Below are 23,638 nucleotides of genomic sequence, written 5' to 3'. Positions count from 1 at the left end.
GCAAAACCTGCTTCTCCATTTTTTATTCCCTTCTCCTATTAACAGCACCTCTAGTCAATCAAATCAGTCGCTTGTGCCATTTTCCTGAGTCTTCTCTTGCTGATTTCCTACATCATTGGTAAATAAAGCCATCTGAGTTCCCCTAGAATATCTCTATTTTTATACCTCAGCCTTAATTTTAAAACCTATCCTTTCTGAACAGTATTAGTAAGTTGCCACTTTATGCCTTCATTTCATTTCTTGCATGATTTTTTTCCTAAAACACAAGTCTTCATGTATAACCTGTTTATAAAAATAGCCAATAGTTCTTGAGAGTTTTCAGCATAAAATCCACTCTAAGACTCATTTCTTTAATTCTCAGCACTCATCTATTTAACATACACTCCCTTCTATATGTGGGCTTTCTTTTTTTAAAATTTTTTTGGTGCTGGGGATTGAACCCAGGGATACTTTACTACTGAGCTACATCCCCAGTCCATTTTAAAAATATTCTTTGAGACTAGGTGTAAGCCGCTCAGGCTGGCCTCAAACTTATGATCCTCCAACCTCAACCTCCAAGCCACTAGGATTCCAAGCAGGCACCGCCATGCCCCACCTATATATATGATTTTTTCTGAGAAGTCTTCTGCTGTTACTCAGTCACATAGTTGACTGAGGTATTGGCCACTGCTGGCATACACCAGGAGTGGTGTCTGAAAATTGCCTATAATTTAAAGTTTTCATTGTCATGTCACTACAAGAACTCAACTCAATGACATAAAGCACTTTTTGAGCTTGACACCATAGCACCAAGTTTCAAGTTCTATTATTAAAAGGGCAAGTGATTCAACTGCTCTGGGCCTGTTTTCTCATTTGTGTAGGGAAAGGGTTGAACTAGATGATCTAAAGTTCCATTAGAGTTGACAGCTGCAGTGTTCAAATTAAGATACTAATGTGATTAGTCAGTGCACTAACGCATTATTAAGTTCATTTACAGCACTAGTCAATATCTACAGACCCACCAACACACCTACATCCTTTACAAATATTAATTAACTTTATGAACAAGTAAGGCGAAGAATATAGTGTATATTTTTCAAAGAACCTTGATACAAAATCTAAACGTGACTTGTAAAATCAAACCAAGAGAATGCTAAGGCAAAACTGCACATGGAAAATAAGTCAAACTTAAAATTACCAAAAGGAGGGCTACGAGAGTGATGTAAAATCTTAAAAACAGGCAAAACCATAATACCAAGTGAAGTTTTGTTGATTTTTATGCATCAGAAAGTTTCAGTACAAATTCGCTCTAATTTGCGACTTCTTCACAAGGAGGCGTAATTTACCTTCTCTCTCTGCTCCTGAGCTTTGTTGTCTTTTGATTTTAAATCCCAAGCAAACGCCTCCCCCTTGTTGCCTGGGAAGATGCTATTAATAAATTCAGCTAAAGTGTCTGATTGATAGTAAACAGGCTTTAGGAGATAATGAGTCTCCAGTAATTAGGGCTTCATTGGATTCAACACAACTCTTTCGCGCGGTCCCCAGTGACGCACTTTGGGATCCACGCGTATCTAAGGAGTCACTGGCCACCTCCACCAGAGGGTTGGGTCCCTTCGCCTTTACAGAGGTGGGATGGATTAAGCTGAGCCAAGTTTGTTCTCGTTGGAGCTTTTGCGAGGAGCAGTCAGTGGGGCGAGCAGCGCCGAGATGCCCCCGGCCCTCTCTACTCTCCGTGGGGGCGCGTTTCGGTGCTCGAGCGTGGAACGGGGCAGGAAGGATGACCGCTGGGATAACGGACTTAAGCCCACAGGGATAGGCCTGGCTGCGCGGGGCACCTGGCCTTGCCCGCGTCTGCCCCAGCGCAGCAGGTGCACACAGCAGTTCCAGAGGACCCAACCACCCGGAGGTGGCATCCACTCCCTCTGCCCAGAGCTGGCCTATGTGCCCACGAAGCCGCCAGAACCTACCCCACAGCAGCTCTGGCTGCACCCCCAGGCTCCACCTCAACATCCACCTCCTCACCTGGCCCTAACCTGTTCAGCCTTTCCAGTCGCAAAAGAAAAGGGTGTGGCCCAGGAACCCTCTCCCCGGGGCGCAGCAAAGACTGGGATTCCTCACCCCAGCCAGAGCGCACGGCGGCAGGAAGGAGGCCCGATGCCCACACACTTGTCTTGCGGGCCAGTTTTCAGCAGTGGCAGCTCAGGTGTCCACACTCGCTGCCACTCGGTCTCCGTGTCTCCCCAGACAAATCCCGCCGGCAGTCGCCCAGCAGCGACTGCTAACCGCGCATGCGCGAGCGGCGTCCAGCGGCGAGGCGGCCGCGGCCCCAGGCGCGCGCGAAGCTCACCTGCAGCTGGGCGCTCAACTGCCGCGGGCCCTGAGCCCGCAGGCCAGCGCGTCCCCCCGGGCTCGCGCCGCGCCGCTCCGAGACCGCGGATCCTGAGCGCCGGCATCTCTGGGCAAACAGTAGGTTCCATAATTGGGCCCTGAAATTTATGTAAATTGCACCATAATTGGATCCTGAATTTTAGGTACATCACGTTTTTGGACGGTGCTCCCTTACAGATGCGGCAGGTTTAGATGAGCATTCTAGTTTCTTCTAGAGTTCTGTACTTTAAGATGTGAGCTGTGATTGTTATCAGCAGGAAGGCCTGCCATTTCATCGGCGTGTATGATATATATTAGATGTTAAGGTAATCAATTACATATGAAACACTGCATTTCTTTCGACAACATTATTAAGAATTTACCTGAGACGCATGACATCCATTGAGCCTTTTCTTGGTGGTGCTAATTTTGAATAGTCATTTAAAGTGTTGCCTGCTTTCCCTTCCGTACAGCTCCAACTCACCATTTGTAACTGATAAGTAATCTGTGTGAACAAACTTTGAGGATGTGTATATATCTGGTTCTTCATAAAATTTACTAAATTCCACTCTCTCTATCCTGAGTTTAGGAACTATCGACTTGCCTAGATCAGTGATTTTCTAACTCTCATTTTCCTTCTAAATAGGCAACCTTCCATTAGAGTTTTTATTTATCCATTCATCTAATTTATCGTAGGTATAGAATTGTAGCAGCTCCTCCTCCTCCTCCTCCTCCTCCTCCTCCCCCCCTCCTCCTCCCCCCCTCCTCCTCCTCCTCCCCCCCCTCCGCCTCCTCCTCCTCCCCTCCCCCTCCCCCTCCCCCTCCCCCTCCATGAATTCCAGTCCGTTTCTGTGCTGAGTTATTTTGGTGCTCAAATGGTCCCAGATTTGATAAATGGAAGTCTTTCAAGCTAGCTCTGGTATTCTTTGTGCATGTTTGGCACACAATTTGATAACTTTTGACGTATCACAACAAATACTGAATTAGTCAGCTCCAGTTGTTTCCCTGTCCCTATCCCTAAGCAATCACAGATTTTTGTTTTGATTAGATTGCATATTTTAAGAATTTAATATAAATGGAACTATACAACATGTACTATTTTTGAGGGGGGGTTGTCTTTTAATCTGCATTAATTACTTTGAGTTCCATCCTTGTGTTTGTATTGTTAGTTCCTTTTAATCACTGTTACTCCTCTGTTTATTACATGCACATCTTAATGGACAGGTCTTGTCAATTACAAATAAATATGCTGTAAACATTCATGCACAAGTCTTTGGAGGCACATACGTTTTAATTTCTCTTGAGTAACTAGGAGTGGAAAGGGTGAAATGTGTGGGAGTGCATTTATTTGACTGTTTAAGAACATGCTGAGAGCTATTTTCCAAACTAGTTATGCTATTTTATGCTCCCATTAGCAATGCATGAGAGTTTCAGTTGCTGTACATTGGCAAGATTGTTTAGTAGGTCACTTTAATTTTAGCCTTGCTAGCAGCCAGCAATATCTGTGATTTTAAATGCTACATAGTTTTCTTAACAATTACCAATACCCTCTGTAGAAGTTGTATTCCCATAAACAGGGTATGAGAGTTTATTCTCAACTTATCAAGGAAGTACTCATTCATCAAATTTTCTCCAAAGTTTTTATAGGAAATAGGTGTTGAATTTTTGATAGGTTTTGTTTTCAGCCTCTGTGGAGATAATCATATGATTTTTGTTTTCCCCTTAGACCTCTTGGGATTGTATACTATCATGAAAGCCTCCCTAAAAGAATCCTAACAACTTCTTGCACTCTTGGTATAAATACCAAGCATGATATATTAACGTGGCTTGGAGGCTACTTCTAATTCTGCATTTAGAAATTCTGCATTATCATCATAAAAGATATTGCTCTGCAGTTTTCTGTGCTATCATTATAGGGATTAGATTCTAATGTTATATTTACACCATTAAAATAATTTGGAAAAATTCATATTTTGCTGTATTCTGAAACAATTTAAAAGTACTGGAGCTACTCGGTTTCCAAAAGGTTAGTTCAATTCCCCTGTATAAGCACCTGGGACTGGTGCCTCTTTGTGCTGTTAGGTGATTTCTTGACCACATTCTCTATTTCTTTCATGAAAAATTGTCGGTTTAGCTTTCTGGTTTATTGACATCAATTTTGGTAAACTGTGTTTCCTAATATATTATTCATTTTATCTGCAGGTAGAGAAATAAAGCTAACATCAGCAAAACAAAAATATATTAGCTTGTATGAACTTCTTCATAATTCATTGCCTAATAATGGCTTCGAAGTCAACAGAGCATCTAAAAATGGATGCCAAAGTTCTTAGAAAAAGAAGAAAATACAGTGTTTCAATCGGTAATTCCAGCCCAGATTTACCTCCCACTATTTGTTCAAAACTGTCACAGTTCTACCCTAGAGTGGAAGTCCATGCAAAGAAACACAAAAGCCCCAAGACATTTTTACACATCTATTTTAATAGAGGGTCTCTCTTTCCCTTCCATTCAAGAGTGGAAACATATCTACTATTACTGCTAATATTAGTAATATTGCTATATTACTAGAAATTCACATAAATGTTCTGCTGTAATTTGGATCCAGAATGTCCCCCCAAAGAATGTTGCCTCTTGGATAAAACTGTACCGAGACTTAATTTTAATTCTACATATGAACCTGGAATATGCTCTAGCAGACTTAATTTTAAAATTTCAAAATTGAAGTTAAATTTAAAATCTTTGTAACATACATATATCCTCTTCTAAAAGAACAACTAAGTGGACACATGTGAACAGCACATCTTTCATATTTTCTTTACAAATTGGTATGTGATAAAGTTATATTGAGGTAAATGTGTGAAGAATTGGTACAGGTAAGATGGCAATAAAAATTAAGATGCATTTGATTAAAGGATAAAAAGCCAGAAATATCTCTTATATTGCTCAAAATAAATAAAGACAAATCCGAAAGAAAAAAAAAACCAATACATTTTAAAAGATCCCTGTAAGAAACTGATGGGTGGGGCAGACAAATAATATTTTAAAAGATGTAAGCAACCAAATGAAAAGCCCAGACCCGATAATTAGGAATACTTTAAAAAGACATGTTTAAAGCATAAAATCAACATTTGTAAAAACAAATAAGCTCCACATATTTTTAAAGAAGTGTATAGAAACTATACATTTTTTTTCAAAATCATACTGAACATAACGATTCACAACAGTTCTAAACTTTTATCACACAGATAACATTCTCTTAACAATGCAATCAAATTAGAAATCAACAATAAAAATAAATGGAAATAAAGCTAACATCAGCAAAACAAAAATATATTAGCTTGTATGAAAAAGCAAACACAGTCCCAAATAATCCACAGGTTAAATAAATCCTTCAAATGAAATGGTTATCAAGAATATTTACATAACAAGGTGTTTAACAATCAGCCTAAATGGCACCTAGGAATAAGTTTAGAGTTTTCAATGTTATTTATTAAAACACAAGATGATGTTTGGCACTGCCAGCCTTGCTCAAATTTGTGCTTTCTATTTCTTTAGGTATTGCAGCAAGATGGAGAAGACCATATGCCAATTGGACAGAACTTGTCTGTGACATAGTACATTTCTGAGCTTTAGCTATTTTTTGAGATTATGGGATAGCCTTGTTTTCTATGTTGATAAAATACAGTTCTTAATTTTTTAAAATGTCCCTGCCTTTACTGATTTTTAGACAGTAAATTGTAATAGTTACACACTTCATAAATAAAAAGATCGATTATTACTGTTATTATTATCATTATTATTTTGGCAGTACTGGGGGATGGAACCCTGTACATTCTAAGAAGCACTCTACCACTGAGTTGCACTCACACTTCCTGTTCTATTTTTTCCCCCTTGGCATAAGAGGTCATTTAAAACTTTCAAGGTTGCCAATTTCTTCATTGCTTTTTCTCTTCTGGATGATTAAGTATTCTCACTATTTCAATTTCTGAAAGACGATATTAGAAATCAAGTTTATTTGAAGTTCCAAGTATTGCAGTTTCTTCTTGATATTCTTATTATCTTAGAATTTTCTGAAATAAAAGTGAGAAAACTTTAACTTTGAGAAAAAAAAACATAACTCATAAATATATAATTATTTCCCTAACATTTTATTGATGGTTTATTTATTGTATCTTCGTTGATATCATTACATCACCCTTTAAAGGGAGAAGATAACTTTGCATTGACAAAAGAAATAATTCTTATTAGATAATGCCTATTTCAGTACTGTCTTGGTGTTAAAATTAGCGAAAGTGAGCCAATCCTCCCCCCAAAAAATAATGCCTAATGTTTTCTCTGATATAAGGAGACTGATTCATAGTGGGGTAGGGACGGGAGGCATGGCCGGAATAGAAAAACTCTAGATAGGGCAGAGGGGTGGGAGGGGAAAGGAGGGGCCAGAGGTTTAGCAATGATGGTGGACCGTGATGGACATCATTATGTATGAAGACACAAATTGAAACATACTTTATATACAACCAGAGATATGAAAAATTGTGCTCTATATGTGTAATAAGAATTATAATGCATCCTTGCTATCATTTATTTTTTAAAAATCAACTAAAAAGTTAAAAAAGAAAATAGGACCATGAATGGTGACTTGGATATAAGAAAAGATTTCCTGCAAGAAATGGTGGCTGAGCTTCTGAAACCTGGGAGTTAAGAAGGGTTAAGGAAAGAGTGTTTTAGAAAGGGAAAATGTTCGAGAAAAGACATAGTAAATTCAAGGAGTCAAAATTGACTCAGTATGATCTCGGTTTAGTGGTTAAATTAAGGGTTGAGAGGGGATGGGAACTTCTGAGGAGGAGAATGCAAAAAGAAAAAAATTAAACTGAAGAAATAAAAAGCTTGAATATGAAGGCTGTCTCTAAATCAGGCTGGTGACTTTGAACTTTTCTGTAAAGGCAGTGAGAATTTATGGAAGGATTTAATCCAAACAATGAAAGTTCAAAAAGTTAAAGAGTTTCATTTGGGATCTCTAAGACTCTATAAGTCTCTTGTGTGAGGTGTTGAGGAAAGATCTAATAATATTAAATCTTAGATACTAATGTTGGTTTGGGCAGTAACAGTATTCATGGCTTAACTGGGGTGGGGGGAATTGGCAAATGAGACCACGTTGCAGTGACCTAAGGGGTGAAGGGGGAGTTGAGATGGTGAGGATGGGCCTAGCTTTCAAGAAGCTGGTCTGGAGGCAAAGAGTTAGAAATAGGACAATAAGTCAAGGCCTCCAGCAGTGGAAGGGGCTGGAGAAGAAGCTGGTAGCCCAAGGAACATCAAAGGTATGGGTCTGGAACAAGACACATGGTTACAGGGGTATTCCAGACCAGTTCTAATGCAAGTAAATGTTGATTGCAATTCATGCATAATTATTTTTGAAATTTTTTCTACACCATTATTTAACAGTGCTAACATAAGTTGTCATATTTTCCTCATAATGGTTATCTCATGGCTAAAATTTTAAATGAATATTTTTAAAAGTCCAAATCAATGATGTTGGATTACTGAGTTTTATGTCGAAATTAGGGAGCATTGTTTGACTGCTCATTACTTTGAAGAATGAACAACATAACTAAATTCAGAGTCAAACCTACTAGGAAATCCATGCCAGTTCTCCTTTCCTTGCACATGACATATTTATCCTATTTGTTTACTTATTGTGCTACAGAGACTTGGGCTTTTGGATCTAGGGAATTTTTCTCAGTTGGTTACAAGTTCCAGAATCATGAGTTTTAATATAATTTAAGTGGATAAAATCACTTGGAAACAAGTTTTATCAAATGGAATCAAAGGATCCTTAGTACCTGTAACCTACCTAAAACTGATGTGAAATTTTGTCCATGATCTGTCTCTCCACAGTTCGGGACTACTGTGAAGACTTATAAATCTTTCTGCTGCAGCAATTAGATGAGGAATACAAGTAGCCTGGGTGAATGGTACTTGATAATGTATGTAACTAAATGAGAGCCACTTAAGTGTATCAATTGGCAATCAGAAGCAGGAGGATAGAATCAACAGCAGTCATTTCTCTCCTACATTTCTTTGGTATGAACCAATTAATGTTTTCAAAGTACTTGAAGCTGTCATTATAAAAGGCATTGCCATAGAAACAAAGCAAGGTCATTGGTAAATCAGAGGTAAGGAACACACTCACAAATGTATAATTACTGGAGAAAGTTGCCCAATTTTCGTAAAATGCTACCTGTTTTGATACACATGTTTGGCTACAAATGTGTGAATATATGTTGAAACATTGGAAAACAATTGAATTACACTTGTATGATAAAATAGAGGATTAATGAGATACAGGCATGGTTTTGTTTGAAAATGTGAATAGCAGCACAGGCATGGTGTCAATGTGTAGCAAACCAAACTGATATGAATACACCTCTGGAAATGAAGATGTGAACGCACAAAAATAAGCAGAAACCACATGGCTTGAATGTATTTTCAAGATTTGATGAAATGCATTATTATGCCCATGATCAGTGGTTGTAATACATTGTATTTGTTAGGTATTTAATTGGGATGCCATTTACATCTGTAACTATGTGTTTCAGACTATTTTTAAAAGCTCCATACCCTTTTGAACTCATCACTGGCTACCATGAGATCATTCCTCACTTACCCAAGACCAGAAAAGAAATAAAGATGATTATTACTATAATAAAAAAAAAATAGTGAAAGTGGATTTCCATCAACAGGATTCCTGGGAAATCTGTATGTTCAGATTATCATTACAACCAAAGAATTATTGTAGATAATGTAGAAAGGCATTAGTGTAACTTACTCTAAAAACACATACAATAATTTTTAAATTATAATAAATTATAATAATTTTTAATTATAATAAATTATAATAATTTTTAATTATAATAAATGAAATTTTTAATTATAATAAATAAATGAAAGAGATTAGATGTAAAACTTAATGAACTGATGATATTTTGCTGTCAATATAAAATAATAGTTATTACATTTCATATGACAACAGTTTGGGATTTCTTATAACTTAAAAGGGGAAAACTGCCCACAATGACTCAAAGAAATCAACATTGTTCTTTAGGAAAGAACATCATTTTCTAGTTCCAAATTCTGAGAAAAAAAAATGTGTCACATGGATCTTTATATAAAATGAAAACATAAAACTTTAAATAAAATGCAGAAATGTTGCATATCATTCTTTAATAAAAGTCTAGGGTATTCCCATAGCCTGAATCAGCCAAATTAAAGTTTTTTTTTATTTTTTCATTTTAGTTTGTTATATATGACAGCAGAATGCATTACAATTCATATTACACATATAGAGCACAATTTTTCATATCTCTGGTTGTACACAAAGTATATTCAAACCATTCATGTCTTCATACATGTACTTAGGGTAATGATGTCCATCTCATGCCACCGTCATTTCTACCCCCATACCCCTTCCCTTCCCTCCCTCCCCTTTTCTGTATCAAGAATTGATCTAATCCTCCCATGCCCCCCCCATCTTGTGAATCAGCATCTTTAAATCAGAGAAAACATTCGGCATTTGGTTTTTTGGGATTGGATAACTTCACTTAGCATTATATTATTCTTCAGTTCCATCCATTTACCTGCAAATGCCATGATTTTATTCTCTTTTAATAATGAATAACATTCCATTGTGTATATATATATACCACAGTTCTTTATTCATTCATCTACTGAAGGGCATCTAGTTTGGTTCCACAGTTTAGCTATTGTGAATTGTGCTGCTGTAAACATTGATGTAGCTGTGTCCCTGTAGTATGCTGTTTTAAGTCCTTTGGGTATAGACTAAGGAAAGAAAAGTCCAGGACCAGATGGATACACAGCTAAGTTCTACAAGACCTTTAAAGAGGAACTAAGCCAATACTCTTCAATGTATTAAGGAAATAGAAAAAGAGGGAGCACTTCCAAACTCATTCTATGAGGCCAATATCCACCCTGGTTCTAAAACTAGGCAAAGCACATCAAAGAAAGAAAACTTCAGATCAATATCTCTAATAAACATAGATGCAAAAATTCTCAATAAAATTCTGGCAAATTGATTACAAAAACATATCAAAAAGATTGTGCACCATGATCAAGTGGGCTTCATCCCAGGGACACAAGGTTGGTTCCACACATGGAAATCAATAAACATAATTCATCACATCAATAGACTTAAAAAACCACATGATCATCTCAACAGATGCAGAAAAGGCATTTGACAAAATACAGCACCCCTTCATGTTCAAAACACTAGAAAAACTATGGATAACAGGAACATATCTCAACATCGTAAAAGCTATCTATGCTAAGCCCTAGGTGAACATCATTCTAAATGAAGACAAATTGAAAGCATTCCCTCTAAAAACTGGAACAAGACAGGGATGCCCTCTTTCACCACTTCTATATAACATAGTCATTGTAACAGTGGCCAGAGCAATTAGGCTGATGAAAGAAATTAAAGGGAGGTAAAGAAGAGCTCAAATTAGCACTATTTGCCGACAATATGATTCTATACCTAGAAGACCCAAAAAATTCTACCAGAAAACTTCTACAACTAGTAAATGAATTCAGCGAGTTACAGCGTTTTAAAGCGAAGTATCTTTCCTTCTACCCCTTCTTCCTCCACCTTCAGCTAGGTTCATCATGGTTCTCAACAGCAAAACAAATGGGACATAGGTGACAAAAGTAATTGGTGAACTGAAAGATAACTGGATTTGTGTGTTCTATCTGGTGGCCCTATCTCCAGTGCATTTAAATGCTTGGCCCTTCAGCTGGTGCAGTGCAGTAAAAGGAAAATGACTTTTTGCATAGGAAAGAACATTAGCTAGTTCTAAAAAAACATGCTATTTGTCTACTTATCAATTTTTAAAAATATTTTTTAGTTGTTGATGGACCTTTATTTTATTCATATATTTATATGTGGGGCTGAGAACTGAACCCAATGCCTCACACATTGAGGCAAGTGCTCTATCACTGAGCTACAACCCCAGTCCTGCTTACCAATTTTTAAAAAATTTTCCAGTGCGAATATTTTATGTGAATTTTCAGAAATCACCATTTTACCCACACCAAAATATTTTAGTAATTTCTAAAAGGAAAATTGTTATGTTTATTATAGATTCAGAGTATGACATGCCAAGCAACATTTAAGTGGAAGATCTAGGCAAGTTTCAAAAAAATTCAAATTAAGAAAGCTCGTCACTAAGATGACATTGTATTTCTTATTTCATTAGATTATTTTTTTGAACTACAAGTTAAATAATACTTTTTCTACTTAATAAAATTGTAGTCTAAGAAACTTATCTTAAATTTTAAAAGTTTTACAGTAAGTGTAATACATAATTTAACTGGTTAAGGAATGCATTCTACATGAAAGTTTTTTTTAAGAAAAACTTATAGGAATGAATATTAAGGAAAACATAGAAACAAAAATTGAACATATATAGAACACAATTTTTTAAAATGATACAAGATTAACAAATATCTAATAACTGCCACATATTATGTCAATTTTCATACTTACCACTTTATTATTAAAGGCTTAACATTTTAAAAATATGATGTCTCTTATCCACTCTTAAGAAGGTTGAGAAATAGTTTTATTCTTGTTATGCTACTTTTTCCAAAGAATGAGTCTGATGATTTTTAAAGGAGCTGTTAAAATTATGAAAATCCTAATAATAGATATCCTGTCAGAAATTTTTAAAATAATTTTAAAATAATTTAATACATGGCATATTATTTGTTATAAATTCTATTTTATGCAATATGAAGTATACAAAGCAAAAATAGCCAAGATTACAACATCAAAATATGAATGCTAACGTGTACATTCTTAATCTGCCATGAATTTATAAATGTTAAGATCTTATGTGGTAAAAATAGAAGATGTTAGAAAAGATTCCCATTATAAAAAACAAGATGACCCAAAATAAGAAGACATAGACCAGCTTATGCCTACACCTTGTGCTGCCATATTTTGTTTTTGATGGTGGTGTTTTTTTGCATAAAAATTCACAACCTTTAAAATTTTATTATTCCAGGCACTTGCATGTCTTGTCTGCTGCACACATTTGTTCCTGGATTCTCCCTTGCCTGAGGGTTGGCAGCTGACTTGACTGAGCTTACACTGTGTTCCCAGTACTCTTCTAGGACTGTGGTACCAAACATGGAGCAGGAAAGGTAGAAAGAGGGCAGGTCATGGTTGATGGGAGGATGTGGACGTGCAACTCTCATCTCAGTTGACACAGAAATAAAGCAACTATGTCCTTTGTTGTGTGAAAACACTACGGAGAGCCATGCCAGTAGCATCTCAAAGATGGAAGCAGCCTAAAGGTCATTTAATTTATACTTTTTGTTTTATTGTTGAAGAAATCTCAGAGAAGTATTTGTCTAATATCAAACACACACAGATATATGTATATATACAGTCCTAGGTCACTGAGACTAACTTTGGTGTTTTGAAAATGAACCCTTTGTTATTTGTAATCTGCTAAGATGCTCCCGTGGATTGGATAAGTAGCCCCTAAAGTCCCATGTGTTGAAAGCTTTGTCACCACCACCCTATGGTACTATTGGGAGATGATGGAAACTTTAAGAGGTGGGACCTATTGGGAGAAAGTTAAGTCACTGAGGATGTGCCTTGAAGGAGATATTAGAACCTAGCCTCTTTTCTTTCTTTGCTCTTCCAATATTAAGTGAGCAGCTCTTCTGCCATGTCTCCCACCATGATGTACTGTACCACAACAGTCCCAAAGCAGTAAGACAAGAAAAATATGGAAGGAAATTTTTGAAACTATGAGCCAAAATAAACCATATTCCTTATTAAGTTGATTATGTCAGGTATTTTGTCACAGTGCTGAAAGCTAACTAACAAAAATGCTAAGTTAATTATCAATAATATTACTTCCAAAAATAATGTAAAATTTAAGGATGATTAATATGAAACAAAGTTGAAATTTTCTTTATCTGATAGAGTCATCTAAATAAAAATAATTATAAATTTAAATTAAACAATAAAGGTCCCCAATTTTTGAATTTTTTATAATTTTGAATTTTAGATAGTGAATTTTATCATGATTTTCAAAATGCTTTTTTAATCTTATTACTTGAATTGCACAGTGGAAAGTAGGAAGGTAAACATGTTTATGTAGGCTATAAGTTTCCTTATCCTGATAAAATAACTTGGGACTTTAGTAAGAGTTAATTGTTAAATTTCTAATCTCTTCACAACACATGGTTTTGTTCTACATGAATTCTGCCTAAACAACAGTATTTTATAGTCTCCCACATTATCACTCCTTTTCTAAATATTATTTTATAATTACATGAAACAGTATAAATTAGTAAGTTCCATTTCAAAATCTTACTTTGTAATATTGTTCTTTTCCAGGAAGTGACGAATGTGTACCCACGTGCTGGAAAAGAGAAGGTTTATGCTGAAGAAGTATGTGTTTCTGGCGTTTTGAACATTCTTTCTGGGGAAAAAAAATGAAACAAAATCTTCTGTAAAATTCCAACTATTCCTTTTTATCACATTTACAGACAACAGGAATTTTATGATATTTGTTTTTGCTAGAGTTCTATATTACTATTTCAAAATTTAAGCAAACCTTTAGTTCTTAGCTCCTTCTTCATAATAGAGCAAAAGAGTTGGGCTAGGAGAAGGTTTTGGTTAAAGCCTGTATTTTCATGAACTCATCTCAGAAAATAAGGCTGCTATCGAGCCTGCTACCATTTTCCTTTCCTTTCTTTTCATTTTAATAATTTAAATGAAAATTTATTATTTTCCTATCTTTTTCTGTCACACTACATTATTCTGCCCTTCTCTTCCTGTACTAATTAGTATACACTAGAGGTTTTTTTTTTTTAATTGATCTTATTTTTTAAATACATGGCAGCGGAATGCATTACAATTCTTACTACACATATAGAGCACATATTTTCATATCTCTATTTGTATATAAAGTATGTTCATACCAATTCATGTCTTCATACATGTACTTAAGAGGTTTCTTTTTTTTTTAAATAACACATTTACACCGATGAATTTCTACTCAATACCGAATGTTGGAAAACATTGTATTAACGGATCATTTTTATAACTATAACAATTTAATGATCTAGAGTTAACTCAATTTGAAACTACATCAGATAAAATTGGTTGAGGAGTTAAAATGTAAGAAGTATGACAATATTTGTTAAGCCATTAATACAGCTCTGGTGGGAAGGTAGGGTCAAATGTGACTTCCCAGCAGGACACGCCAAAGAGCCTGCTGGTAAAGTCAACCTGCATGAATCACATATGGCAGTAAGGAAAGCCACAATCCCAGGGAGTCCTTGTAGTATCCGGTCAAATCTTTTGCCATTTTTTAATTTTATTGTTGCTGTGTTTGTGAATTCTATGTACATATTCTGAATATAAGTCCCTTGCTGGATATGAAATTTATCAATATTTACTTTTACTCTGTGCTCTCTTGTCATTCTCTTAACGGTATCTTTTACAACACATAAGTCATTTATTTTTTTCACTTGGATGAAGTCCAAGTTTCTTTCCATTTCCATTTGACTGAGAGATTTTTATCATGAGTAGATATGGAATTTTGTCAAATAATTTTTTGGCTTTTCTTCCTTAGAATCTTAAATGGATAGATTATATTGTATAGTTTTTAAATATTAAGCCAGTCTTGTATTCATAAGATAAGTAGAAATTGGCACATGTGTTACTCTTTTTATGTACTGCTGGATTCAATTTGTTATTTTTTGGTCGAGAATTTTGTATTGATATTTATGAAAATGTTTGTCTTTGTTTTTTGTTTTGTTTTGTTTTGTTGGCATGATCTTTGCCTGGTTTTCCTGTCAGGGTAAAATGGGTTGGGATAATTGCCATTATTTCTTCTTTCAATGTTTAGATAAAATTCATTTTTGAGACAATCTGGACCTGGAAATTTCTTTCTCAGAAGGTTTTTCATTGTTAATCTAATTTCTTCAGTACATATATTACCATTCAGGTTGCCTACTTATTTCCGGATGAGTTTTGGTAGTTGCAAATTGTGATGAATGGTTCATTTCATTTAAGTTGACAAATTTATAAGCATAGAACACTTTGTAGTGTTCCCTGTTTATCCTTTTAATGTGTGTGAAGTAGTCATGATATTCTCCTTCATTCTGATATGGTAACTGTGTCTTCTTTTTTGTCAGCTGTTGGAAATGTATCATTGTTCTTCACAGAACTAGATTTTGGTTCCATTAATCTCCAGTGGGTTGTGCTCTTATTGTTTTCTGCTCTGTCATTGTTTTCTCCCCACTGCTTGCTTTATTTTGCCCTTATTTTTTACTTTATTAAGACAGCAGCAGATGTTAATGTGAGAGTTTCCTTCTAAGATTTAGATGTGATCCTATAAATTTTTCTCTAATGTGTTAGTTGGGTGCCACAAATATTGATACACTGTATTTTCATTCAGTTTAAATAATTTTCTCATTTCCTTTGAGGCATCCTATTTCACCCTATTTATTGAGAAGAGTGTTGCTTGCTTCCCATACATTTGAGATTTTACTTATCTTTCCATTATGATTTCCAATTTGAGTGTGCTGTGGTCAGAGCATACTTTTTTATTATTTCAATTTAAATGTGATAGGCTTTGTTTTATGACTCGAGATGTGACTATTTTGGTGACTTTTCTACATGTATTTTAGAAGAACTCATTTTCACTATTGTTGGGTATAGTGGTTTTTAAATATTCATTAAATCCAGTTGGTAGCTATTGTTGTTCAGTTCTTTGCTCTCCTTGCTGGTTTTTGTCTGCTTAGACGAGAGTATTAAAAATCTCCAACTATATTTGTGGATAAATATATTTCTTCTTTCAGTTCTGTTAGATTTTACTTCACGTATTTTGATACTCTCTAGTTGGATGCATATTCTTTTAGGATTGATATGTCTTCTGGGTGAACTCAGCATTCAGCACATAATATCTTTCTTGATCTCTTTGGTTTTTGTTGGTCTGAAGTCCACTTTTGTATTAATGTAGCTATTATTACAAATTTCCTTTGATTTGTGCATGCATTATATATTTTTTTTCATGTGTTACTTTTTTTTTTTTTTTTTGAGACAGCTCTCACTAATTTACTTAGGGGCTTGCTAAATCGCTGAGGCTGGCTTTGAACTTGTGATCCTCCTTCCTTAGCCTCCAGGGTCACTGGGCATACAGCATGCACCACAATGTCCAACTTCCATGTATGGCTTACCTTACATTTGAACTGAGTGTAGACATTGACTGTTGTATAATTTAAAAAGTTCTATTATGATCATCTCCTAATTTGCATATTTTGTCCATTTATATTTAATGTAAATACTGGAATGTTTGCATTTATATCTACCATTTTTTTCCCCATTTGCTCATTCTATCTTTGGCTCTGTTTCCACTTTTCACAGCATTTTTGGTTTATAAGTACTTCATTAGTTGTGCAAAAATATTGGTAAAAACATTGAGTAACAAGTTTAAAAAATTGATTTGGGTTGGTAAACAAATTTTATGTAATTACATAAGACAGTGTTTTCTTAAAATAATTTGTATTTATAAAGTAAAGAAATACTCACAAAATTTTCTGCTGGATCACACATCTTTACCTGAAATATGGTCTCCAAGAGCAAGTCTATGGGTTTATCTTTGTAGAACATTAGAAAAAAATGTACAAAGCTAGGCAAGTCCTCAGTTCTAAACAGTTTTCCTATAGATAAAAGTAAATAAATACAAATAATTCATAAATAGTTGTCCATTCCATTAAACATGGGAAAAGAGCAACTATAAAAACTTAAATGTAACCTATTCTTTAGAAGTCAAGTTTAAAGCATCAATGAAGTGGAAGATGAGAAAGTAAAATATTATATCTGCTTAAGTATTGATTAAGGGTTACCAGTTCTGAAGAAAAGAAGGTAAGCTGGTTTAAATTCACCAATACTCACAGGAAATCAATTTTGATATCTAGTACAAATTGGTTGTCCAAAATGAAGTGAAAGATAAATAAATGGAGTGGAGAGTACAAGAGCTGTAATCTCTTACTGAACTTTGTACAAACTGTGATTTTTTTTAACCTGACTTTTGTAACATTTTATCCATCTACTGCCTACTTACCTTTAGTACTTAATTTTTATTAAAATACTGTACTATTTTGATATGTGAGCACATTATTTGACTTTTTTAAATATTAAAATTCTTAAAGACTTACTATGTTTAAAATATGATTTTATCAGGTCTAATTACTTTTTCCAATGTACTGCATCTTTAATTTTAAAGTGAAATAAGAGGAATAAGAGTTAAATGGTCACTTTAATCATGCAAAATCCATTTAACCAATTAATAAGATTGCTCATAGGTTGCAAGCATGTTTCAATTTTCCTTGAAACTTGGATTTTTGTGGGTGATTTAATTATATGGCTATATCTTAACTTTTGACACTTATTTACATATTAGCCAAAGCAAGGGATTCGAAAACAGGAAGAGTTAATTCTTTTCCTCATCTGCTGATAGCATGCTGTAAAATTCTATTTATCAGGTTCATGTTTTTGGTAAATAATAAATAACAGAATTTTCATCACAACAAGGCAAAAACCTACACAAAGTTAAGCCTCAATAAGACTTTGGTGTCATGTCCAGTTTATATGTGGTGATTAATGTAAATACCCTGTGCTTCTTGTACTTGAAGTTCTTGACACGGAAAATTCTTTGAGAATATTAAATTCTCAGAGTAATACAATGAGATTATTTCCTCTTGAAGCTTCTCATCAGGTATTATGTTTACCTATGATATTTTTCTTATTTTAGCCAAGGATGAGTAAAAACCTCTGAAGTTTAAAATGTTGTGGAAACTTTGGGGAAAGCAATGTGATCAAGTAAGTATATAAAGAACAGATTGACCTTACTAGCAATCAGTGAAAGGCTTTACGCTCCTCCCAATGGCAAATAAATAAAGACAAACGTTGACAAGCACATGATCCCCAGAAGCAAGACCTCTAGAGCGCTTATGAGAGCATCAACTAAGCCAATCTGCAATGCAATCAGCTATATTTGTCCTTAGCAATTCCTCACCACAGGATACAGGTCCTTTCTTTTTTTGTCTCTGGTAGTAGAAAATTGATAACAATCAAGGTCTGCCACTCAGGGAGTGGGTAAATCAAATGGATTAACACTCTGCATACATGCAGCAGTAAAAATAAATAAGTAAATAAAGAGAATGGACATAAAGCAACATGTTGAGAGTTTAAACATCTAGTTTTATCTGGCACAGTGTATGCCTGTAATCCCAGAAGCTCAGGAGGCTGAGGCAGAAGGATTACATGTTCAAATACAGCCTCAGCAATTTGGTGAGGATCTAAGCAACTCAGTGAGACTCTGTCTCAAGATAAAAAATAAAAAGGGCTGAGAATGTGGATCAGTGGTAAACCGCCCCTGGGTTCAATCCCTAGTACCAAAAAAAAGAGAAAGAAAGAAAGAAAATCTAATTTTGAGGGAAAATGTAAGGGAAAGAAATAGGCTTCTGTTATTACTAATTATGTAAATTTACAACAGGTACAAACAAGAGAAGCATCAAACATTTTACATAGATGTGTGCAGATTTGTAAGTGCATCTCGACATGTTAGAATGAAAAGCTCGTAGGGGGTGGGGGAAAGTGAGAGCAGCGATTAAGGATAAAAGAAAGTAAGGGAGGGTACCTGTAAGAATCAGTAACGTCAGGCACTGTGAAACGAGTACTGTGATTCAACTCGCTGCCTTGGGGTTCAAAAGGAACAGAAGGGTAGAAAAACGGAAGGTGGAAAGAACATAAGGAAGAAAAAAGAAAGTCTATGGAAGAATTGTTAAAAAAAAAAAAAAAATTCACCCGGCTGGGTGTGGTGGCGTGCACCTGTAATACCAGTGACCTAGGAGTCATAAGCAGGAGGATCCCAAGTTCAAGGTCAGACTTGACAAATTAGCAGGACCCTGTCTCAGAATTTTTAAAAGGTTGGGGGGGAAACAGGGGTATAGCCCAGTGGTAGAGCACTCGCCTAGTGTGTGCAAGGCCCTGGGTTCAATCCCCAACACCACCTCAATCACATTATGGGTAGTTTAAGGAAATTTTCTGTGGTAGGTATAGTTCATATCATATTCCTATATTGTTAAAGAATGATGGCTTTATCATACCGGGAATTGCAGAGATAAAATTCCTTTCTGTAGAACTTTGTTCTTTGATATTCAAAATTTCAGGGGAGAAAGGTTTGGGGGGGGGGGATTGAACCCAGGCCCTTAATCATGCTCTTCCATCGGGCTATACCTTTGGCCCCTCGGTATTCTCTTATGTAAAAAAAAAGAAAAGTACATCTTTTTCAGAGAGCTACTATGCCAGACTCTTAGCAACCACTTATAAATTTTTTTATACATAACTGTATATATGTTGATCTGCACATGTTTAGGGTATATCTAGAAAAAAAAAACTTTCGCTTAGGAAATGCTGAAATTCGGGTACTTGAACATGACTTTGCTATTAAAATAATAATATCTTTACAGGAATCATGCCATTCCTTTCTATTTGGTAACAAACTCTTTGACAAGTTGTTAAAAAGTTTTGAGACTATTGTGTGCTACAAAATCTTGATCCAACAAAATAAACCAATTGCTTACCTATGAATCCAAGTACTGAAAACTGAATATAAAACCAATCATTCGAAGTGATATTATGTAAAAAATCTGTCATTTTTGTGAAGTACATCTTTCTAGCTATGATATCATCTTCTAGCTAGAAAAAATAAAACCAAAAGGGCATTACTTCAATGCTTCTATTGTATAAGTTATATTAACTTGAAGATAGAAAATACCAACAGTAGAATACACTGAAAATGGGTTTTATGAGTAATATTTAATTTTTAATTCCATTCACAGCTAGTCAATTTCCATTCTCTGATTCTGAGACTAAACAGAGCCAGGGCTATTTTTTTTTTCCTTTCCTAAATTCTAATCTATAACATTCAATTCAAGACCTTCTTGAAAGAGTCTGTCTGAATCCATTTTCATCCCTGCAAACACTTCAGTTTCTAGGCTAAGACTGTCTGAAGTTGGGGGGCTGTGATTAAAAGAAAACCTTTAGACTGGCTGACTTTCTTCTTGTAGTTCTGAGGCTTGGAAGCCAATATCAAGGTGAGGGCAGATTTGGGGCCTGCTGAGGGTTGGATCTTCAAGCGCGGCATCTTCTGTGTGTCCTCACATGGTGGAAGGAACTAGCCAACTCTCTGAAGCCTTTGTCATAAGGGCACTAATCCCCATCCCCAGGGTTTCACCCCTAAGATCTAATCACATTTTAAAGGCACCACCTCCTGATATCACTTGGGGGTTAAGGTTTCTGCACAGTAATTTGGGGCAGAGGTACACGCATTTGAGCCTGACAAAGAGTAACTAGCCTTATGCTTGGGGTGATAAGTGCCATGTTCTATCTGCAGCTAGTACAGCTGGCAAAGAGGTGACAAAAAGGAACTGGGCATTCCTGTCCAGGCACTAAGGAACTCAAAAAGACCCTGTATCTAAATAAAATACAAAACAGGGCTTGGGGATATTGCTTCGAAGTCCAGTACCCCTGAATTCCATCTTCGGTCCCCTCGTCCAACAAAAGAAGAGAGAGGGGGAGATGGAAATGAGAGTCTTCTTTTTCACTCAGTATTTACTATGCATAATCCATAGATCAAAACTGCCCTCAAAATGTTCAGAAAAACGTGGAACTCCTCAGGCACACTAACCAGGGCACAAAATAGAGTTGTTTTTCAGACTGGAACGAGAACACTGACTGATCTTATGTTTCCATTACATTGCCACCAGCTGGGAATCAAAAGGGATTTTTTTTTTCTTTCAGTAAAAGATTTTGGTTTGAGCCCTTGTCTAGCTTTCTCTCTACTCTCCAAAGATATTCTGAAAATAATTCTGACAAATGCATATTGTTTACATACTTCTACTGGGAATCACAGCATTACCATTCAGTAATGTGCAAGGACTGAGAGGGTACACACGATGTATGTTGATTTTTACCAATATAATAAGGCACTACAGAACTGTGCGACTCTCCAAGTGTGCAGTATACAATGTCTGACATAACACAAGTGCTCAGGGCTGGGGTTGTGGCTCAGTTGTATAGTGCTTGTCTAGCACATGTAAGGTACTGGATTCAATCCTCAGCATCACATAAATAAAATAAAGTTATATTAAAAAAAGAGTATCTCATGCGTATTTTAAAAAGTGCTCAACATATATTTGCTGAGTATAGTAAAATTGTGGGCAGAGAAATATAGGCAGAGTAATTTATATTCCCCCCCCCCAATTTCAGTTTCTCTTTAGTTTCATTCAGGTAACTCTAATTTCCTCTGTTACAGTGAACCCTGCAAGAATGTTAATATAGAAACAATTCAAGTTTCATTTTGGCATTTGGATATAATGATATATTCTATTTTCTGGGTACCAACTAAGGTGGAGGAACACAACTGAGGAAATGTTTAGTTAGCTTTTTTACTGCTGTGACTAAATGACCTGACCAGCAAATGACCTGACCAGCACAACTGTAGAGGAGGAAGAGTTTATTTAAGGGCTCATAATCTCAGAGGTCTTAGTCCATAGAAGGCTGGCTCCATTCCTCAGGGCTCAAGGTGAGGCTGAACTTCATGGTGGAAGAGTGTGGAGGAGGAAAGCAACTCACATCATGGTCAGGAAACAGAGAAAGAGGTCTCCACTGGCCAGATATATACCCCAACACCACGCCCCAATTCCCACCTCCTCCAGCCACACCCTACCACTTCAGTTACCACTCAGTTAATCCCATAAGGTACTGATTCACTGATTGGGTTAAGACTCTTATTACTCAATCATTTCTTCTCTGAACCTTCTTGCATTGTCTCACACATGAGCTTTTGGGGGACACCTCATATCCAAACCATAACAGGAAGAAAGGATTTAAAAGAAGGAAGGAGAAAATAGTATTTTCAATTAATATATACCAAGTTCTCACCTGTAAATAATACATGGCCTTGGATTGGGCATACAGCATCAATATACAAAAATCCAATACTTGTTTCATGTGCCAACTAAAGATAAGCAATAAAATCTGTTAATGTTTGTCATTATTATTTAATTTAAAAACATATTTTAGCAATCCAAAACATTTTTTTACAGTTTACTCACTGCACAGTAGCAATATTAAATAAAAGTGGACTAGTTCATACTAAAACTTACACTAGAAACCTCCCATCTTTATTCAGTGGGAAGTACCTGCCATTGCTAAACTAGGCTAAATATTACCTATGTAATTATTTTGTTTTGTTACATTTTGATCTATATAATAAAATTAGTATTCTTTCTGATATTATGCCTCATTTATAGGAAATTATAAAAAAAAAACTCTACAGGAGATGGGGATGTGGCTCAAGCGGTAATTTGCTCGACTGACATACGCAGGGTGCTGGGTTCCATCCTCAGCACCACATAAAAATAAAATAAAGATGTTGTGTCCACTGAAAACTGAAAAATAATTAAATTATTTAAAAAATTCTCTCTCTTCTATCCCTCTCTCTCTCTGTTAAAAAAAAAAAACTTTACGGTAATTTAATACTAAACTAGATACTGATATGAAGAACGATTCGCAATTCCATTCTCGCCCTTTGGGATCTCATATTCAAATCTGAAAAGATGGACAACGTGTATGTACCATACCTCTTACGCTCTGAGACAGTTGGCCGCTGGGTATGTAACCTATCCGGGTATAAAAAAGCTGGTACTGAAATGACCTCTAGGGATCCAGATTTCACTTGCCTTCTGAATCTGTAAATGTAAGTAAATGGAGGCTTATAACTGAATATATGCTGAGTTTACCAAAATAACATAAATACTTAGATATAACTTCTTTATGCATAGCTATGTAATATTTTCTTTTGAATTATTTTACTTGTTGATATATCATGTAACCACTACTTTTTAGTCAAAGTATTCATTTTATAAGGTCGTGACAGATTGAAACATTAAGATATATGATATAAAATTCATTTCCTCATAAAAATTACAAGAACTTTGAAATTTTTAGGTTATGATCAGAGAAGTCCTCACACACTTGACAAGGGAACTAATATCTTATGATAATAAAGTAGTTTCAACTAAGCAATAACACCACATCATGTTTAAATGCAAAACTTTGAATTGAGTAAGAGTCCTATTGAATAGCAACGTGACCCCTGGAATCAGACTACCACCGCAGGGGAGG

The 23,638-nt window shown here is 35.6% G+C and overlaps 3 protein-coding genes across 6 annotated transcripts in view; 1 reads left to right on the top strand and 2 right to left on the bottom strand.

Annotated features, from left to right (window-relative positions):
* Positions 1-2,248, bottom strand: part of Clgn (calmegin) — a 40,668-nt gene extending 38,420 nt beyond the window's left edge. Inside the window, exon 1 of one of the 3 annotated variants that reach the window (XM_013359675.4) lies at positions 2,098-2,248. The gene's annotated coding sequence lies outside the window, so the exon portion shown is untranslated. Of the gene's footprint in view, positions 1-2,001 lie in introns of all 3 variants that reach the window. The other 2 variants (XM_021727901.3, XM_021727902.3) reach the window with 2 other exon arrangements.
* Positions 1,491-6,127, top strand: LOC144366940 (uncharacterized). Of its 2 annotated transcripts, XR_013426149.1 has the most exons (3): positions 1,491-2,449; positions 4,553-4,705; positions 5,899-6,127. XR_013426149.1 is itself a non-coding variant. In XM_078022095.1 (2 exons), exons 1-2 carry the CDS (start codon positions 1,687-1,689, stop codon positions 5,956-5,958), a joined length of 819 nt encoding a protein of 272 aa, XP_077878221.1. In that variant the 5' UTR covers positions 1,491-1,686; the 3' UTR covers positions 5,959-6,127. The 2 variants fall into 2 exon arrangements, 1 of the variants encoding a protein (XP_077878221.1); XM_078022095.1 differs by lacking the exon at positions 4,553-4,705 and having other exon boundaries at positions 1,491-2,445.
* Positions 6,128-7,600: 1,473 nt separating this feature from the next.
* The window catches only part of Mgat4d (MGAT4 family member D), a 42,173-nt gene continuing 26,135 nt past the window's right edge, over positions 7,601-23,638 (bottom strand). The window contains exons 6-11 of the mRNA XM_078020751.1: positions 23,095-23,202; positions 22,394-22,469; positions 20,032-20,146; positions 16,973-17,103; positions 13,746-13,853; positions 7,601-7,669 (exon numbers count right to left, since the gene is read on the bottom strand). Coding sequence (XP_077876877.1) covers positions 7,601-7,669; positions 13,746-13,853; positions 16,973-17,103; positions 20,032-20,146; positions 22,394-22,469; positions 23,095-23,202 — 607 coding nt within the window. The remainder of the gene's footprint in view (positions 7,670-13,745; positions 13,854-16,972; positions 17,104-20,031; positions 20,147-22,393; positions 22,470-23,094; positions 23,203-23,638) is intronic.

This window comes from Ictidomys tridecemlineatus, chromosome 9 (genome assembly GCF_052094955.1).
Source record: "Ictidomys tridecemlineatus isolate mIctTri1 chromosome 9, mIctTri1.hap1, whole genome shotgun sequence".
In the NCBI taxonomy this organism is placed as follows: Eukaryota; Metazoa; Chordata; class Mammalia; order Rodentia; family Sciuridae; genus Ictidomys; species Ictidomys tridecemlineatus.
Note: the sequence above shows the minus strand (reverse complement) of the source record. Positions and strands in the feature narration are given on the sequence as shown.

What these genes read in the sequence shown, in the direction of transcription:
- LOC144366940 (XM_078022095.1), top strand. Translation starts at nt 1,687, where the DNA reads ATGCCCCCGGCCCTCTCTACTCTCCGTGGGGGCGCGTTTCGGTGCTCG. An exon ending in CCGGCATCTCTGGGCAAACA is followed by an intron (nt 2,446 to 5,898) that starts GTAGGTTCCATA and finishes CTATTTCTTTAG; the next exon opens with GTATTGCAGCAAGATGGAGA.